This window comes from Lipotes vexillifer, unplaced genomic scaffold (assembly GCF_000442215.2).
Source record: "Lipotes vexillifer unplaced genomic scaffold, Lipotes_vexillifer_v1.1 scaffold481, whole genome shotgun sequence".
NCBI lineage: Eukaryota > Metazoa > Chordata > Mammalia > Artiodactyla > Lipotidae > Lipotes > Lipotes vexillifer.
Window position 1 is genome coordinate 2846708 of NW_006789873.1, and position 15400 is coordinate 2862107.

General features: G+C 43.0%; 1 protein-coding gene across 1 annotated transcript in view; it reads right to left on the reverse strand.

Moving 5' to 3' along the window:
* Positions 1–15400, reverse strand: part of MAP7D3 (MAP7 domain containing 3) — a 38680-nt gene that overhangs the window by 388 nt on the left and 22892 nt on the right. The window contains 9 exon segments of the mRNA XM_007462915.1: positions 328–503; positions 651–1001; positions 4029–4300; positions 5220–5415; positions 6479–6581; positions 8197–8250; positions 9263–9367; positions 10317–10479; positions 11938–12070. Of these exon segments, the coding sequence (XP_007462977.1) occupies positions 328–503; positions 651–1001; positions 4029–4300; positions 5220–5415; positions 6479–6581; positions 8197–8250; positions 9263–9367; positions 10317–10479; positions 11938–12070 (1553 nt within the window).

Sequence of the window (15400 nt, forward strand, 5' to 3'; positions counted from 1 at the left end):
GGGGGGGGGGGGGAGAGAATGAGAGAGAATGAGAATGAATCTGTCTAGTCATCTCCAGGGGCACCAAGGAAGCAGGTGTGGGGTAGGGAGTTGGGATGGTGCCCCTCTGCTTCCCAAGGGAGCTTACAGGGTTGTTGTGAGGGTTTAAAATGATACCTATAAAGTACCTGGCACATAGACTGTGTAAACATAACTAACTACGGTTATTACAACACAGTTAGTTGTTTGGGAAATTATGAGACGAGGCCATCTGGAAACACTGGAACTGGATTGGTGGGGAGGGAGACCGAGGGCAAGGCGGCCTTTCTGGGACCTGCTTCAACTGACCAGGCCTGCAGGGTGTGCAGGGATCAGACTGAGCCCTGATAGGACAGGCCGGGCGGTCTGCCTCCGGGCTGTGCGTCCTGGCACCAGCTGCTGCTGCGGTTCTACGCCCACCTCGCGACCCTCTAGCTCTCGCCAGTGAGTTAGCGACTCCTGAGAACTGACGGCCCTCCGAGATCCTAGCGCAGGCCCCCAGCCCCCTCACCAGACAGCAACGGCTCAGAGGGGCCATGACGGGCGCAGAGTTGCTTGGAGGGCTTGCAGCCCCCTCGGCAGGAATTGGGGTCCTCAGACCTCCTGTCCAGCATCCTTTCTAGTGTTCTCACCGCGTTTTTCTGGTTGCCGGGGATTGGAGCTATTGAAAAGCTTCACTGCACACGGGGGCAGTGGGGGGCGCGGATGACATGGGCGTGGGAAATGCACTATCTGCAGAATCCACCGGGAGAGGCCAGGGGCCTGCCCTCGGCCTACGGCAAGCACGGAGGCCGGGTCAGCGTCCATCACCTCGGGGCTGTCAGCAGGGTGCTCTGACCGTACTTCAGGTTGTCTGCGCACCAGGGAATGTCCTGGTTCAACAGCCCCAGTGGATGGCCCGGTACTGAATGCCAAGTGGGGAATGGCTGCCACTGTTCTCAAAGCACCAGGTGCCAAAGATCGGGGATAAACAAGGACCTCACCTTATCAAACACAAAACCTAGTGCAGTGGAACATGTTTCCAGATTCGAAACTAAACATTTATGGGCAGATCAAAACACTGGTTTGGCCACACACCGTAACAGTGATGTCATGAAGGGATGCACATGTTAACAGAGCACAATTACTGCCTGAGTGCACGCTCAGACTTTCAAAAGCAAATGTGTTTGCCTCATGCGCAGCCAGCACCAAATGTGATGTTTAAAAGGGCTGTGGGAGAGGCTTCCCTGGTGGCGCAGTGGTTGGGAATCTGCCTGCCAATGCAGGGGACACGGGTTCGAGCCCTGGTCCGGGAAGATCCCACATGCCGCGGAGCAACTAAGCCCGTGCGCCACAACTACTGAGCCTGTGCTCTAGAGCCCGCGAGCCACAACTCCTGAAGCCCGCGCGCCTGGAGCCCATGCTCCACAACAAGAGAAGCCACCGCAATGAGAAGCCCGCGCACCACAACAAAGAGTAGCCCCTGCTCTCTGCAACTAGAGAAGGCCCGCACGCAGCAACGAAGACCCAACGCAGCCAAAAATAATAAATAAATAAATTTATAAAAAAAAAAGGGCTGTGGGAGAGGGAATGGGGAGTGACTGCTTAAAGGGTACTGGGTTTCTTTTAAGGATAATGAAAACATCCTGGAACTAGATAGCGGTGATGGTTGTACATTGTAAATGTACTAAATGCCACTTACGTGAATTTTACCACAGCAAAAAGAAAGATACTTTAATCACTGGCCTCAAGTATAAGTCAGAGCCGTCACAGGGAGGAGTTAACAAGCACTGAAACAGGTGCAGGAAGAAGACCAGAGTTCAAAATTCACATCTTAATGTCCCACGGTGGAACGCCACCAAATCACCAAGTGACTGCAGAGGGGCATGAGAGGATTTGATTACTTATCAGAGGATCTGATTACTTATCGAACATACCGGTTGCCTGTGTTCATAGCTTGGTTAACAACTGGTGTCACCTTTATACCACCACCAGTACATTTTTTATTATTAAAATAAGAAGAAAACCTGCTTTACCTGCAAAGTTTATTGCATAGAACACACACATTTATATGAAGGCGTAACAGTGTTTCAACATGTGAAATCTGTACAGAAAAATATCAGAATCACATCTGTTAAGATGACTGTCTCTGCCTTTTGTATAAAAGAGCTAGTGTATAAAAAGTTTTTAAATCTAAGGCAGCAAGCTCTATTCTGTAACAAAGATACAGCACTACACTTTGAATAGCGAAGAACTAGGGAATCAGAAAGGATAACTACTTCCTTTTACTAATCGAAGACTGGCGGGTACAAAGAACACAGGCCTGCTTCAAACTATTTGTGATTCACCAGAAAACTCACTAGCATTAGGACCACTAATGTGAATTCAAGTTTTAGTCAATGGTTTAAGCAGGATTCAATGGATTTCAGGAAACATATATCCTGTGTACACGTGTGTGTGTGTACACGTGTGTGTGTGTGTACACTGTGTATGTCTCTGTGCCTATCAAGGGGACCGAAGAATAACACTGCTCCTGTACTCACTCGCAGCCAGCCGCTAGAGAAAGGCAAGCAAATTTTGATTCCACATCTCAAGCCTGAGTGTATACTGAAGGGCAGGCCTGGAGAGCACAAGCAGAAAAGGATTATACACAGTAAACATTTAGAGGAATTAAACACACCCCATCAGACAACAGCCAAATACTGCCTTATGTACACAATAAAAATAATAACATGTTTTTATAGTAAACTGCAGTATGTACTTCAAAATGAAACACTGACAAGATGCTAAAGATCACACCTTCTAGGGCTCCCAGTATTTGGGGGTATCAGTGCCTGTGTATGGGGCTGGCAGACTATGGCAGAGTTAGAAATATACGTACATAGCAGTAAAATGTGATTTAATATTTTGCAACCTTCTGTATTTGTACATTAAGAACAATCCAAACAAAGCTCTTGTGAGGAATCTTGAGGCCCTCAAATAAGCCATCATGTTCTCTAAAGATCAAGTGTGAGTTTTTATTGGTAAATTGTTAAATGGAGTAAACATGATTTTAAGATTTCAAATATATACTGAGAAAAAACTATTCCTCTGGTAGAGATTCTCTTAGAAACTCAAGAGTTAGCATTTTATAAAGACACCCTTGATACACACTCAAACGTGTTGGCAGGAAAACACAAGAACGAGAGACCTGAAGATTTTTACAGGAAAACAAAATGACTCTTTACTCAGAACCCTTGCTTGTGGGCAACAGTCAAGATGATATGAGCATCTTCTGAGATATGTTAAGATGACGTTTTGATGTTTCCCTTTTTTTTTTTTTTTTTTGAGAGTCATTTTCTTTGCCAGGTTCAAGTAGGAGGTGGAGAAATTTTAAGAGGTGTGCCTGGAGGTCAAAATCCAGAGTGGAGAATGGCTTCTCTTCCAGGCTGGATGAGGTTTACATATCTGACCAGAGGGAAAAAGAAAAGAAAGAAGGTTAGTAGAGAAAATGCTGGTTCCACACCAAGTGGGCCCTGGCTCCGCTCTGAGGTGCGCCTGGAACCCTCAAGTAGCGCCCCTGGAGTTGCTGACACACTGGTGCTCTTATAAACGTTCCCCAACCCCCAAATGGGCCCAAGCTCCTCTCAATTTCAAAGAGAGCTTCTCAAGGAAAGAAAAACACAGGCCGTTTGGTTTTGGAAACACAAGTTGAGAGACTAATTCCAAAAAACTCACTAACCCTCTGCCCTGAATGATTATCTGTGTGCTGTAGAGCAGCCAGTGGATCAGGAATGCAGAGGAACCTGAGGGGTCTGGGGTTTGAAATGAACCCCACTTTGTACATCTGGCAGGAAATGCAGGCCATAAAAATTAGAATCAAGTCATTTACCCTCTCAAAACTAACTTAATGGACGGCTCTTCACATCAACCTAGTTTTAGACCAACCACTGTCTTCTCCCTCACCAAGACAACCCTGGAACAGCTGGAAACACAGGGGGGTTCAAGGTCAACTACCTTTCAAATGAAATGAAGATGGGATGAGGCCTTACCCGATAGAGCAGAAACAGATTTGCTTGTTTTCTTGTTGTCTATAGGCGGCTGGTGACTTAGGCAGGATGTCATGGGACCTTTCAGATGGTGTTTTCGGCTATCAGGAGGCATACTGGACTTCGGTGGTTCTATCTCGCTTGTGATGTCAATAATCTTGTCACAGATCCAATCCTGTGCCTCTGAATGTAAGCTCTTGGAAGGTCCCACAGTGTTGCTGGTTTCTGCCTTTCCGGTTTTGGCTGCTCGGTTGGCTGTTCTTTTGGTGGAGGATCTGGAAAGAGATATTTTGGTTATAATCCGGATTATCCCCAAACCAAGGCTTTGCCTGAAAGAAGCTTTATTATTTAATTCTAAGAAATGCCTTGGACATAAATAAACTTTCAGAATCACAGAATGGGAAGGCTGGATGGAAGGGACCCTGGAGTTCACAGAACACACTGGTTTCCAAATTGTGTCCTCCCAGGTCCTAGGGCTCCATGGGAACGCTGAGGGGACCAGAAGCAGCTGCGCATGCAGGGCTCTAGGGACGCTGTCCCTACTGCAAGCAGATCCAGGACACGGCCAGTAAGGTGGAGTGAGGACTCATGTGGGTTTACCAGCTCCACTGCTCTTTCCACGCCATCACTGAGTCTCTTAGCAGATTGTTTCCACAGGCCTTGCAGGTTAATGTCTTTTCAGGCCATCGCCCAAGGAGCCTTCCTTTCCAGGAATCTATCTGGTCCTGTTCTTCTAACCTAACCTCTGACCCTCAGTTTCCCATATGTACAGTGAGGACTTTAATATCAAACTCAGAGTTGCAATGAGAATTAAAATAGTTTAAATGCCTGCAGTCACTCAGTCAATGTCCCCTTCCCTGACTGTATGAGACAACACTAACCAGCATGAATAAAAGCACAGTTTGGAGTCAGGTGTATCTGGGTTTGAATTTGGGCTCTGCCCTTGAACAGTGGGATGCTGGGCAAATAAGGCCCATAATCTCTGCACGCCTGAGTTTCCTCGCCTGTAAAAATAGGGATGCTCATCCTCACTAAGCAAGGCTGCTGTGGGGATTAGTTTGTTTCTATAAGCCAAGTGCTTGACACAGTGTTTGGTATAAACTAAGAGCTCAGTCAATAATCTCATGCATCGTTCTAAGAATGCCAATCATAACCCTTCCAAGTGTATTCTGATGAACTCACCTAGGGACTCACCTGGCACTCTTTGTCTGATTCAAAGGGTCTTTCACTCTTTTTTGTCTGAAGGTTTTCATGTCACAATTTAAAAGTGTTTTTGTCTCTTTACGGATGTAGCTCGAAGTCTCATCTAAAAACACCAGCTTGCGAGTGTTCTTCACATTTTTAAAATGTGTTTTTGGTTTTGTGGATGACTCTGTGCCATTTATAAAAGCTAGAGGAAAAAAAAAAAAGAGCAACAAGATTAAAACTGGAGTTTCAACAACAAGACAAGCAAGGTGCCTGCCGGCTCGGGAGGGAGCCTGCCTGAAGGCAGGAGCCGTCTCATGGCAGCGCTTCCTGGAGCCATGGCCTGCACTACTGCCCAGGGCACAAGCCCAGCCAGCCCTCAAAGCACAAAGCGCCACCTTTAAGGAACTTGCCCTCTCTCCTTTGCCAGCAAAGAATGACGGCCAGAGGGCAGGATGGCACCGCGCTTCTCGCCCCTCCTCCTGATGACCCTCTTATTTTAGTCTTACCTCCGACCTCAACTTTTTCCAATGCCCTAAGGTGGAGCCTACAGCTCAGCTGCCCCTACTGCTCCGTCCTCGTGGCATTCTGGCCAAACTTCTTTTAAGTGTGACCAGCTTGTGGCAGCACCACGGTCTGTTCATGTCTAGCTCCCCACTAGCTGTGGTTCCTCGAGGCCCCAGTAGCTAGCAGAGCGCCCGACTTGTGTGTTCGATACACGCTACGCCATAAAGGGTGAACGAATCGTGTTTTCTCAAATGCCGTTACTGTGGCCATTAAGTGGTTCCTACTCACCAGGGAATGAACGAGACTCAACAATACACCTTAGGGGTGCTCATATCACGACATGATTCTCATTCTCTCTGTGAGGCGGGGAGTGGCATTCTACCTATGGTCAGTCATGAATGCGCCACAAGGTCCTAAACTGCGAGATGCTAGTAAGCCTCACACTGAGATGAGAAAGAGCTGCCGTTTACAGTCTCTCAGCACAACCTGAAACACAGTAACAGCTGTAGCAGCAGCTAATATTTATTGAGAGTTTGCTATGTGTCAGGCACTGTTAGCACTACATGATCTCACTGCAATCTCATGCCCACCCTAAGGAGAGAACAACATTAGCTTCTCCTTTTTCAGACGGGAAAACTGAACACAGAGAGGCTGAGTAAATTGCTCAAATCCACACAGCTCAGAAGTGGAGAAACCTTTGGATGAGCCTAGACAGTCCAGCTTCTAAATACTGACTAACAGAACTCAGAAGGCAAGCAAACCTGATGGATGCATGTCATCAAAGGAATCACTGTCACTTTCTGACTCGTCCTCATCGTCTGCCTCGTCCTCCTCATATGCATCATTGCTGAATGTTTCTGTAGCCTACCATGAAAAATGAAAGTCATGAATTACATCTAATATTCAGTCATCCTGACTTAGTTATTTCAAAGAAGACAGATTTCATGGCTTCCCTGGTGGCGCAGTGTTTAAGAATCCACCTGCCAATGCAGGGGACATGGGTTCAAGCCCTGGCCCAGGAAGATCCCACATGCCGCGGAGCAAGTAAGCCCATGCGCCACAACTCCTGAGCCTGCGCTCTAGAGCCCGCGAGCCACAACTACTGAAACCCGTGCACCTAGAGCCCATGCTCCGCAACAAGAGGAGCCACCACAATGAGAAGCCTGCGCACTGCAACGAAGAGTAGCCCCCGCTCGCTGCAACTAGAGCCCACGTGCAGCAACAAAGACCTAATGCAGCCAAAAATAAAAATAAATAAAATAAATTTAAAAAGACAGATTTCACACCTGGATTGATGGCTAATTTTTGTCATATCGGTTAAAAGGTAAAAAAAAAATAAAATCTAACCTCTTTGGCCCACAGAATCTACAGAGGACAGGACAGGTGGCCCGTGTCTTGCAGCTCGGGAAAGCCACTCAAGAATGAAAGACTTCCCTGAGTGGGAGCCAAGGGGCAACAGCTTTGGGCTGGCACAGGGGATCTGCCAAGGTGGGGCCCTGGCTAAAAAAGTTCCTGGCTGCTGCTTGAGGCAGGGCATCTCAGGCCAATGGGCTAAATGATCCTTGAGATGGCAACTCCCAGCACTTTTCAGGAATGACATTTCTATTCTAAATTTTCATGGTATGAGTGACCACAACTGGGCAACTGTAAATAGGCAAAATATCAGTTTTGTAGCTCAGAGGGTAAAGAACACAGAATCTGGGGGAAAAAGACCTTAGATGCACGCAAACCATCAAAAGACAGGACACTGGGGCCAGGGAGGGAAGGGTGGCGGTAAACAAATACTTATGAGATATACCCTGAAAGCACTAACCATAAAGGAAAGAAACTGCTAAATTTCAGTTCATTAAAATAAGCTTCTGTTTATCAAAAGACATTATGAGAGTGTGAGGCAAACTACCGCACAGGGGCTAATAACTACAATACAGATGTCCAAAGGGCTCAGAAGTAGAGCAGGTAAAATCTCCTACAGATCAATAGGAAAAAGGCAGGTGACCGAATGGAAACAGGGGCAAAGGACTTGAAAAGGCACTTCACCAAAGTGAATCTCCAAATGGCCAATAAGGCACCCGACTCCATTAGTCATCCAAAAATATTGATAAATTCAGCGATGTGAAAATCAAGAACTTCTATGTAGCAGCAGACAGCAAGAAGACAAGCCACAAACTGGGAGAAGATATCTGCAACACATACAAGAAAGGAGAAGTTTCTAGAACATTTAAAGAACTACCAATGAGCAAGGAATAGACAAGTCAGCCAGAAAATTTTGGGCAAAAGACCTAAACAAGCATTCCACACAAGAAAAAACATGAAAGCTAACTAAAGGTATGAAAACATGCTCAACCTTTTTAATAATCAGGGAAATGCCAATGTGATATGTTATTTCGTTACCACCAGAGATGGGCAAAAATGAAAAAGTCGGCAAGAATGTGAAGCAACAGGAATTCGTATACACTGCTGGTAGGAGCACACAGACTACCTTTGAGGTATTTGAATCTGGCCTTCTTGTCCGCTTCATAATTTCCTCAATTCTCTATTTAAAGGAAAATAAAAATTCAAACATGAAAACAGATTAAAAACAAAACACTGGTCCTGAAGAAGTTGATTATTTCCATGTTCCAGAAGCGGACAATATATATCAGTGACTGCTCCAACGCCACAGATATAACCAACGCAAGACCCTGGGCCGGCACCTGGGTGCCTTCCTTCAAGCCCAGTTTCATGATCATCTAGAAAACACCCTGAGCAGTGATGGGCGTACTTGTTATCCTAACACAGAAATCCAAATGACTTCTCACTCCTGATTTTGCCGACGTGGAAGTTTATTACTTAGACTAAGCACATATTACTGCAAACCAATTAGAACTTGTGAACATGATTTTAGTCTGAACAGACCACGAGTGAAGCCGAGTTAATGAAAAGAATGCACCCCAACAATGCAACCCCATCAGAGGTTTTGTTACTAGAAGGAGCACACACAGGAGGGATAAGAGCTCCCTTCTTTCCTGAAGGCGAGGAGAGCTTCAGCTCTCTGGCCTCCTCAGGGTGACTGATCTCCTGACAGAGATGCCATGAAGTACCTTGCCTGGTCCAGAGCCTTCCTTGCTCCCAGACAAGCCACGTGGGTTGCACAAAGTGAGGTCCTACCTTACAAACAGCCTGCGCCTTGGCTTCTCAGGGAAGCCTCCACCTTCTGCTTCTTCCCACTCAGTTGCTGCAATTTCCAGCCCAGTTTAGAAACAACTCTAACTTCCACCAACCCCTACCATGACCTGAGTGACTCTTTTCAAAGGAGCCTTGTTCCCAGAGATTTGCTGTACAGATATCCCTGTAATGGTCATCAGTGGTCCACGAGGGAGACGTATGATCAGTAAGAGATCATTCTAGGGAGAAGGGGTCAGATCCTTGGATAAGAGAGCACAGAGGGAAAACAATCAAGGCTAGCATATCACTCACTTGTCATTTTCAAAAACATGTTTTGATATCATGTGCCCAACATTGTTTTAAACAAAGAATCAAACCCCCCAAACAGAGAGAAGGAGTACCTTTTTTCTTTCTAATCTCTCCTGCAAATTCTGTAACATAATTCTCTCGTGTTCCTTCTTGCGTTTGTCAGCCTCCTCCTGAGCTTTTATTTTGGCATCACTTTTCTAGAAAATTTGTATAAAAATATCATTTAATCTCAATATATCTGAATGACATCAGTGAAACAGTAAGATGTTATCCAGAATAAAAGAATGTAACCTTTTGATTGAGAGTACCCACATATATAACATTCATGGATCATCAGTTTCCAAACCATTAGCAAAAATACACAAGAACTAGCCTAACTATTATCACAAGGATTTACAAGCCATGCTAATCCCCTTCAGGACCTCAGGGTTGTCAGACCACGATTGTTTCAAGTATGTATGTGATTGTGTAGTCTTCCACTGACACAGGCATCAGAAGCCAAGTCTTACACTTCTCAAAAGCAGCAAGAGGATTCCTAAAGGTATTTTCTCGAGGAATGCAAATGCATTACAATCATTTATGTAACATATTAATTGATTTTGATAAATGATACACTAAAACTGGAATATAAATTAGGCTACAACAATAATTTAAACTGAGTATAGTCTGAGCTCAGTTTGGGGGTTTATTTACCTGGTGATTTAAATTTACATGGGTGACATTCTCATCAGTGAATCTGATGAGGCATTCATAATTTGTATCTTATCTGTTGTGGCACAGGTGTTAAGTGTCACCATAGAATGCAGGGCTGGGAAAACTCACACAGGACGTTTAATCTCTGTGAGCGATCTGGATTTCCCAAAGCCAAGCTGTAATATTATTTATGGAGACAGACTAAAGGACTGCTCATCTGTAATTTGCTGCTTTCTGCTTTTGTTTCACTTGGAAAACATTCTGGGATTCGGCCAAGGGTGGCTGAGAACAACTCACAGAGACACTGGTAACAGCGAGACTGTAATGTGAATGCAACCAGAGCACGCAGCATCTGCTTGTTTTCTGTCTTGGAGAAATAGACTTTTGCTTTGGGTTTCTACTGAATTTTAGAATCTGGTTCTCATCCCTTGATCAAGTGGGGAGCCGGCAAACCTGGAGTTCTACTCTTTGGTCTTGTTGTTCTTGACTTCCTTCCTTCTTTATCTCCTTTGGTGGTTGCCCATCTCCAAATTCTGAGAACTCCTCTTGTTGGCCTTCATCTGCTTTCTTTGCTATGTCTTTCATTTTCCTGATGACACAGAATATTTAAATAACTCTTATTATGTGCATTTTTATAGTAAAGCTGCTTGTGTATAGTAATACAATTTCTATTTACACCAGATTCACCACTTTTTCTGTGTTGTTACTACACAGGATTTGCATGATTTCATCTTTTTTAAATGGGGGAAGCTAGCCCTTGGGAGTAGAAAAAGATTTCTATCAAGTAGTGGGCTACTTTGCGTCTTAAAACACAAATGTGCGTGCTATAAAATCACTCCTTCTTAACTGTTTTAGACGTATGCTCACACCCAGTCTCACATGGGGGTGTGAGAGACGAATTTAGAGGAGGGTCTGGTGGTGCTCAGAGGAGAAAAGCCCAGTCTACAATGACTGGTATTCAGGGCTTTTAAAATGTTAAACTAGCTCTGTTTACACGAAGCAATGAATAATATTCTTCAAGTTACAGGGGTGTTTTTTCTATTGATAATGTCTCCTCCTCCTTTCTCCCAAACCCATATAAGGTACATGGAAAGCATGTGACTGTGATTCAAAAACATTTAATACTTAAAAACAAAGTCAGGACTGTAGTTATTCTTTGCAGGCAGTGGACAGAGGTTTACATCAGAAGGCCCCAGATCAAACGGGCCTTGAGATTGAAGATCAAGAAACCTTTAGATTGAGGTAGAATGCACACAACCGTACATGACAATGGCAGCCCACAAGTCATTGGAAACCCAGTAAAACACAAGAAGTATCCTTTCCAGGTTTACAGATTTTTTCTTTTTTGGTAACTTTTTATTTTCAAACTTACAAAAAAGTTTCAAGCAAAGTTGCTTTACCAGTTACTAACTCTATGTGTGAGTATATATTATTTTTTATGAACCGTCTAAGGATTGAATTCTGAACTAAAACAAAACTGCATAAAGAATGTCACTGGGACAAATGGCAAATTGAACTGCTGACTCTGAATTAGAAAATAAAATAATAAATTTCCTGATATTAGTTATTATACTCTGATTATGTCAGAGAATGCTTTTGTTCTTAGGAAGTATACACGGAAGTATTTAGCAGGAAAGGGTCATGATGTACGCAACTTATTCTTAAACAGGTTTACAAATTCTAAAGTTATAAAGGACTTTTGAAATAAAGAAAGGGGCTGATGCCAGTGAATGGCAACAGAAAGAGTCTTGTGTGATCACTCAGGTGCTTCCACTGAGATCCAGGCCCCTGACATGAGTTCAGGTCTCTATGCATCTTTACAGCACACCTGACGGCACATGACACATAGAGACTAAAAAGGACCATACACTCATCTACACACCAGCATCCTGTCTGCTTGAAATGCTCCCCACATTTGTTTAAAAGGCGACGAGTCATTTCTGATTCACACTGAAGAAAAAGTCAGTTACTATTTGAGAACTTATAATACATCTAACTTGAGGATAAAGTCTGACTTCCAGAATTCAGGCCCCAGCCAAGATTTACAATATAGAAAGGATGATTTTGTGCCAACCTTTGTTCCATCTCTTTTTGTAGTCTTTCTTCCTCTTTTTCCTTTTGTTCACGAGCAAGGCGTCGTTTCTCTGCCAAAATTTTTGTTGCCTCTTCAGCATTCATAGGCCCTGGTGTGCTTTTATTACCAGACTCTAATTTAAATTAACATGTAAAACAGTTAAGTTTAGGGAACTTACTGCCTCTAAGTCCAACAAAGAGGTGCAAGACAACCTGTGATGTTAAAAAAAACCAAACAGTATGTCCGTGGTCTAAAATGTATAAATAAAACTATAAGTGATTTATGTAACAGCTTTTGTTCAAAAGCCCAGCTCCCGCCCCCTCACCCCCACCCCCAAACAACAGAAGTAGCATATTGTTGATTTTTAACAACTACCTGTTTCAAAATGAAATAATGTACTCCTGCTTTGGTTTAGCTGTTTTGAGATACCTGACTGAATTGCCTCTATGGGAAAAAACTTAAGATATAAGCTTATGCTCGGTCCAAATGAAGTGTACAGATCTTTTATTTTTTAAGTTATTTTGTCATGCCATGCAGCTTGCAGGATCTTAGTTCCCTGACCAGGGATCGAACCTGGGCCCTGGCAGTAAAAGCGTCGAGTCCTTAACCACTGGACCGCCAGGGAATTCCCTGAAGTGTATAAATCTTAATTACTCGATTAAACAAAAATATATCCAGCGTACATTGTGCATCATCTTTACTAAATAAATAGTTTAGCTAACTGTTGATAATAGTATGCTAACATATTTGGTTGATCATAAAGTGGCTAACTATAGATAATCAAAGAAACCAAGACTATCAGTAAAATAAAGTGACCACATGGAGGCATAACATTTTAGTTCATGTGATGAATTTGTTTTAAGTATGACGAATTTGTTTTAAATAAACTACGTACAAAAATGAGGACTTCAAGGCTTCCCTGGTGGCGCAGTGGTTGAGAGTCCACCTGCCGATGTGGGGGACACAGGTTTGTGCCCCGGTCCAGGAAGATCCCACATGCCGCAGAGCGGCTGGGCCCGTGAGCCATGGCCGCTGAGCCTGCACGTCTGGAGCCTGTGCTCCGCAACGGGAGAGGCCACAACAGTGAGAGGCCCACGTACCGCAAAAAAAAAAAAAGAAGATTTCAAAAAATCAGGAATAAATAATTTGTAATAAAAATATCATTTCTGTTACAAAGAATTCACAGTGGAATTCCTTCAAAAAGCAAAATTTACAAGTGTATTTAAAATTAAGTAATGTCAATGGATATTAAGAATGCATGTAATACCAAAAAAGAAAATTACAGGCCAATATCTTTGATGAATATAGATGCAAAAATTCTCAAAAAAAATGTTAGCAAACCAAATCCAACGACACAAAAAAGATCATACACCATGATCAAGTGGGATTCATCACAGGGTCACAAGGATGGTTCAACAAACGCAAAGCAATCCACGTGATACAACACATCAACAAAAGAAATGACAAAAAACACATGATCATCTCAATAGATGCAGAAAAGGCTTCTGATAAAATTCAGCATCTCTTCATGATAAACTCTTACCAAAGTTGGTATAGAGGGAACATATCTCAACATAATAAAAGCTTTGACAAACCTACAGCCAATCTAATACTCAAAAGTGAAAAGTTAAAAGCCTTCCTGCTAAAATCTGGAACAAGACAAGGATGCCCACTCTCACCACTTCTATTCAACAACAGTATCGAAGTCCTAGCCATAGCAATCAGAGAAGAAGAAGAAATAAAAGGTATCCAAATTGGAAGCAAAGAGAAAAATTGTCATTATATGTAGTTGACATGATATTATATATAGGAAACCCACACAAGACGCCACACAGAAACTACTAGAACTGATAAACAAATTCAAATTTTTGCATCTATATTCAACAAAGTAGCAGGATACAAGATTAACATACAGAAATCCGTTGCATTTCTTTACACTAACAATGAAGTATCAGAAAGGGAAAAAAAATCCCTTTTAAAATTGCATCAAAAACAATAAAACACTTAGGAGTAAACCTGACTAAGGAGATAAAAGAGTTATACGCTGAGAACTATAAAACAGTGATAAAGGAAACTGAAGATGATTTAAAGAAATGGAAAGATATCCCATGCTCTTGGATTGGAAGAATTAATATTGTTAAAATCGCAACACTACCCAAAGCAATCTACAGATTTAATGTGATCCCTATCAAATTACCCATGACATTTTTCACAGAACCAGAATAATCCTAAAATTTTTATGAAACCATATATAAAAGACTCAGAATATCCAAAGCAAACCTGAGGAAAAAGAACAAAGCTGGAGGCATAACCCTCCCAGACTTCAAACAATACTACAAAGCTATAGTAATCAAAACAGTGTGGTACGGGCACAAAAACAGACACATGGATCAATGGAACAGAATAGAGAGCCCAGAAATAAACCCACATATCTACACTCAATTAATCTTTGACAAAGGAGGCAAGAATATACAACAGAGAAGACACGGTCTTTTCTGTAAGTGGTGTTGGGAAAGCTGGACAGCCACATGTAAGCCAATGAAGTCAGAACATTCCCTCACACCATACACAAAAATAAACTCAAAATAGCTTAAAGACTATTAAAATATAAAACAGGACACCATAAAACTCCTAGAAGAGAACATAGGCAAAACATTCTCTGTCATAAATCGTAGCAATGTTTTCTTAGGTCAGTCTCCCAAGGCAATAGGAATAAAAGCAAAAATAAACAAATGGGACCTAATCAAACTTATAAGCTTTTGCACAGCAAAGGAAACCGTAAGCAAAACAAAAAGACAACCTATGGACTGGGAGAAAATACCTTCAAATAATGTGACCTACAAGGTCTTAATTTCCAAAATATATAAACAGCTTATACAACTCAGTAACAAAAAAACAAAAGCCCAATCAAAAAATGGACAGAACTAAATAGACATTTCTCTAAAGAAGCCACAGATGACCAGAAGGCACACAAAAAGATGCTCAACACCACAAATTATCAGAGAAATGCAAATCAAAACTACAATGAGGTATCACCTCACACCAGTCAGAATGGCCATCATGAAAAAGTCTACAAACAATCAGTGTTGGAGAGGGTGTGGAGAAAAAGGAACCCTCCTACACTGCTGGTGGGAATGTAAATTGGTAGAGCCTCTATGGAGAACAGTATGGAGGTTCCTTAAAAACTAAAAATAGGGGGCTTCCCTGGTGGCACAGTGGTTGAGAGTCTGCCTGCTGATGCAGGGGACACAGGTTCGTGCCCTGGTCAGGGAAGATCCCACATGCCGCAGAGCGGCTAGGCCCATGAGCCATGGCCACTGAGCCTGCGCGTCTGGAGCCTGTGCTCTGCAACAGGAGAGGCCACAACAGTAAGAGGCCCGCGTACCACAAAACAAACAAACAAACAAAAAAACAACTAAAAATAGAGCTACCATATGATCCTGCAATCCCACTCCTGGGCATA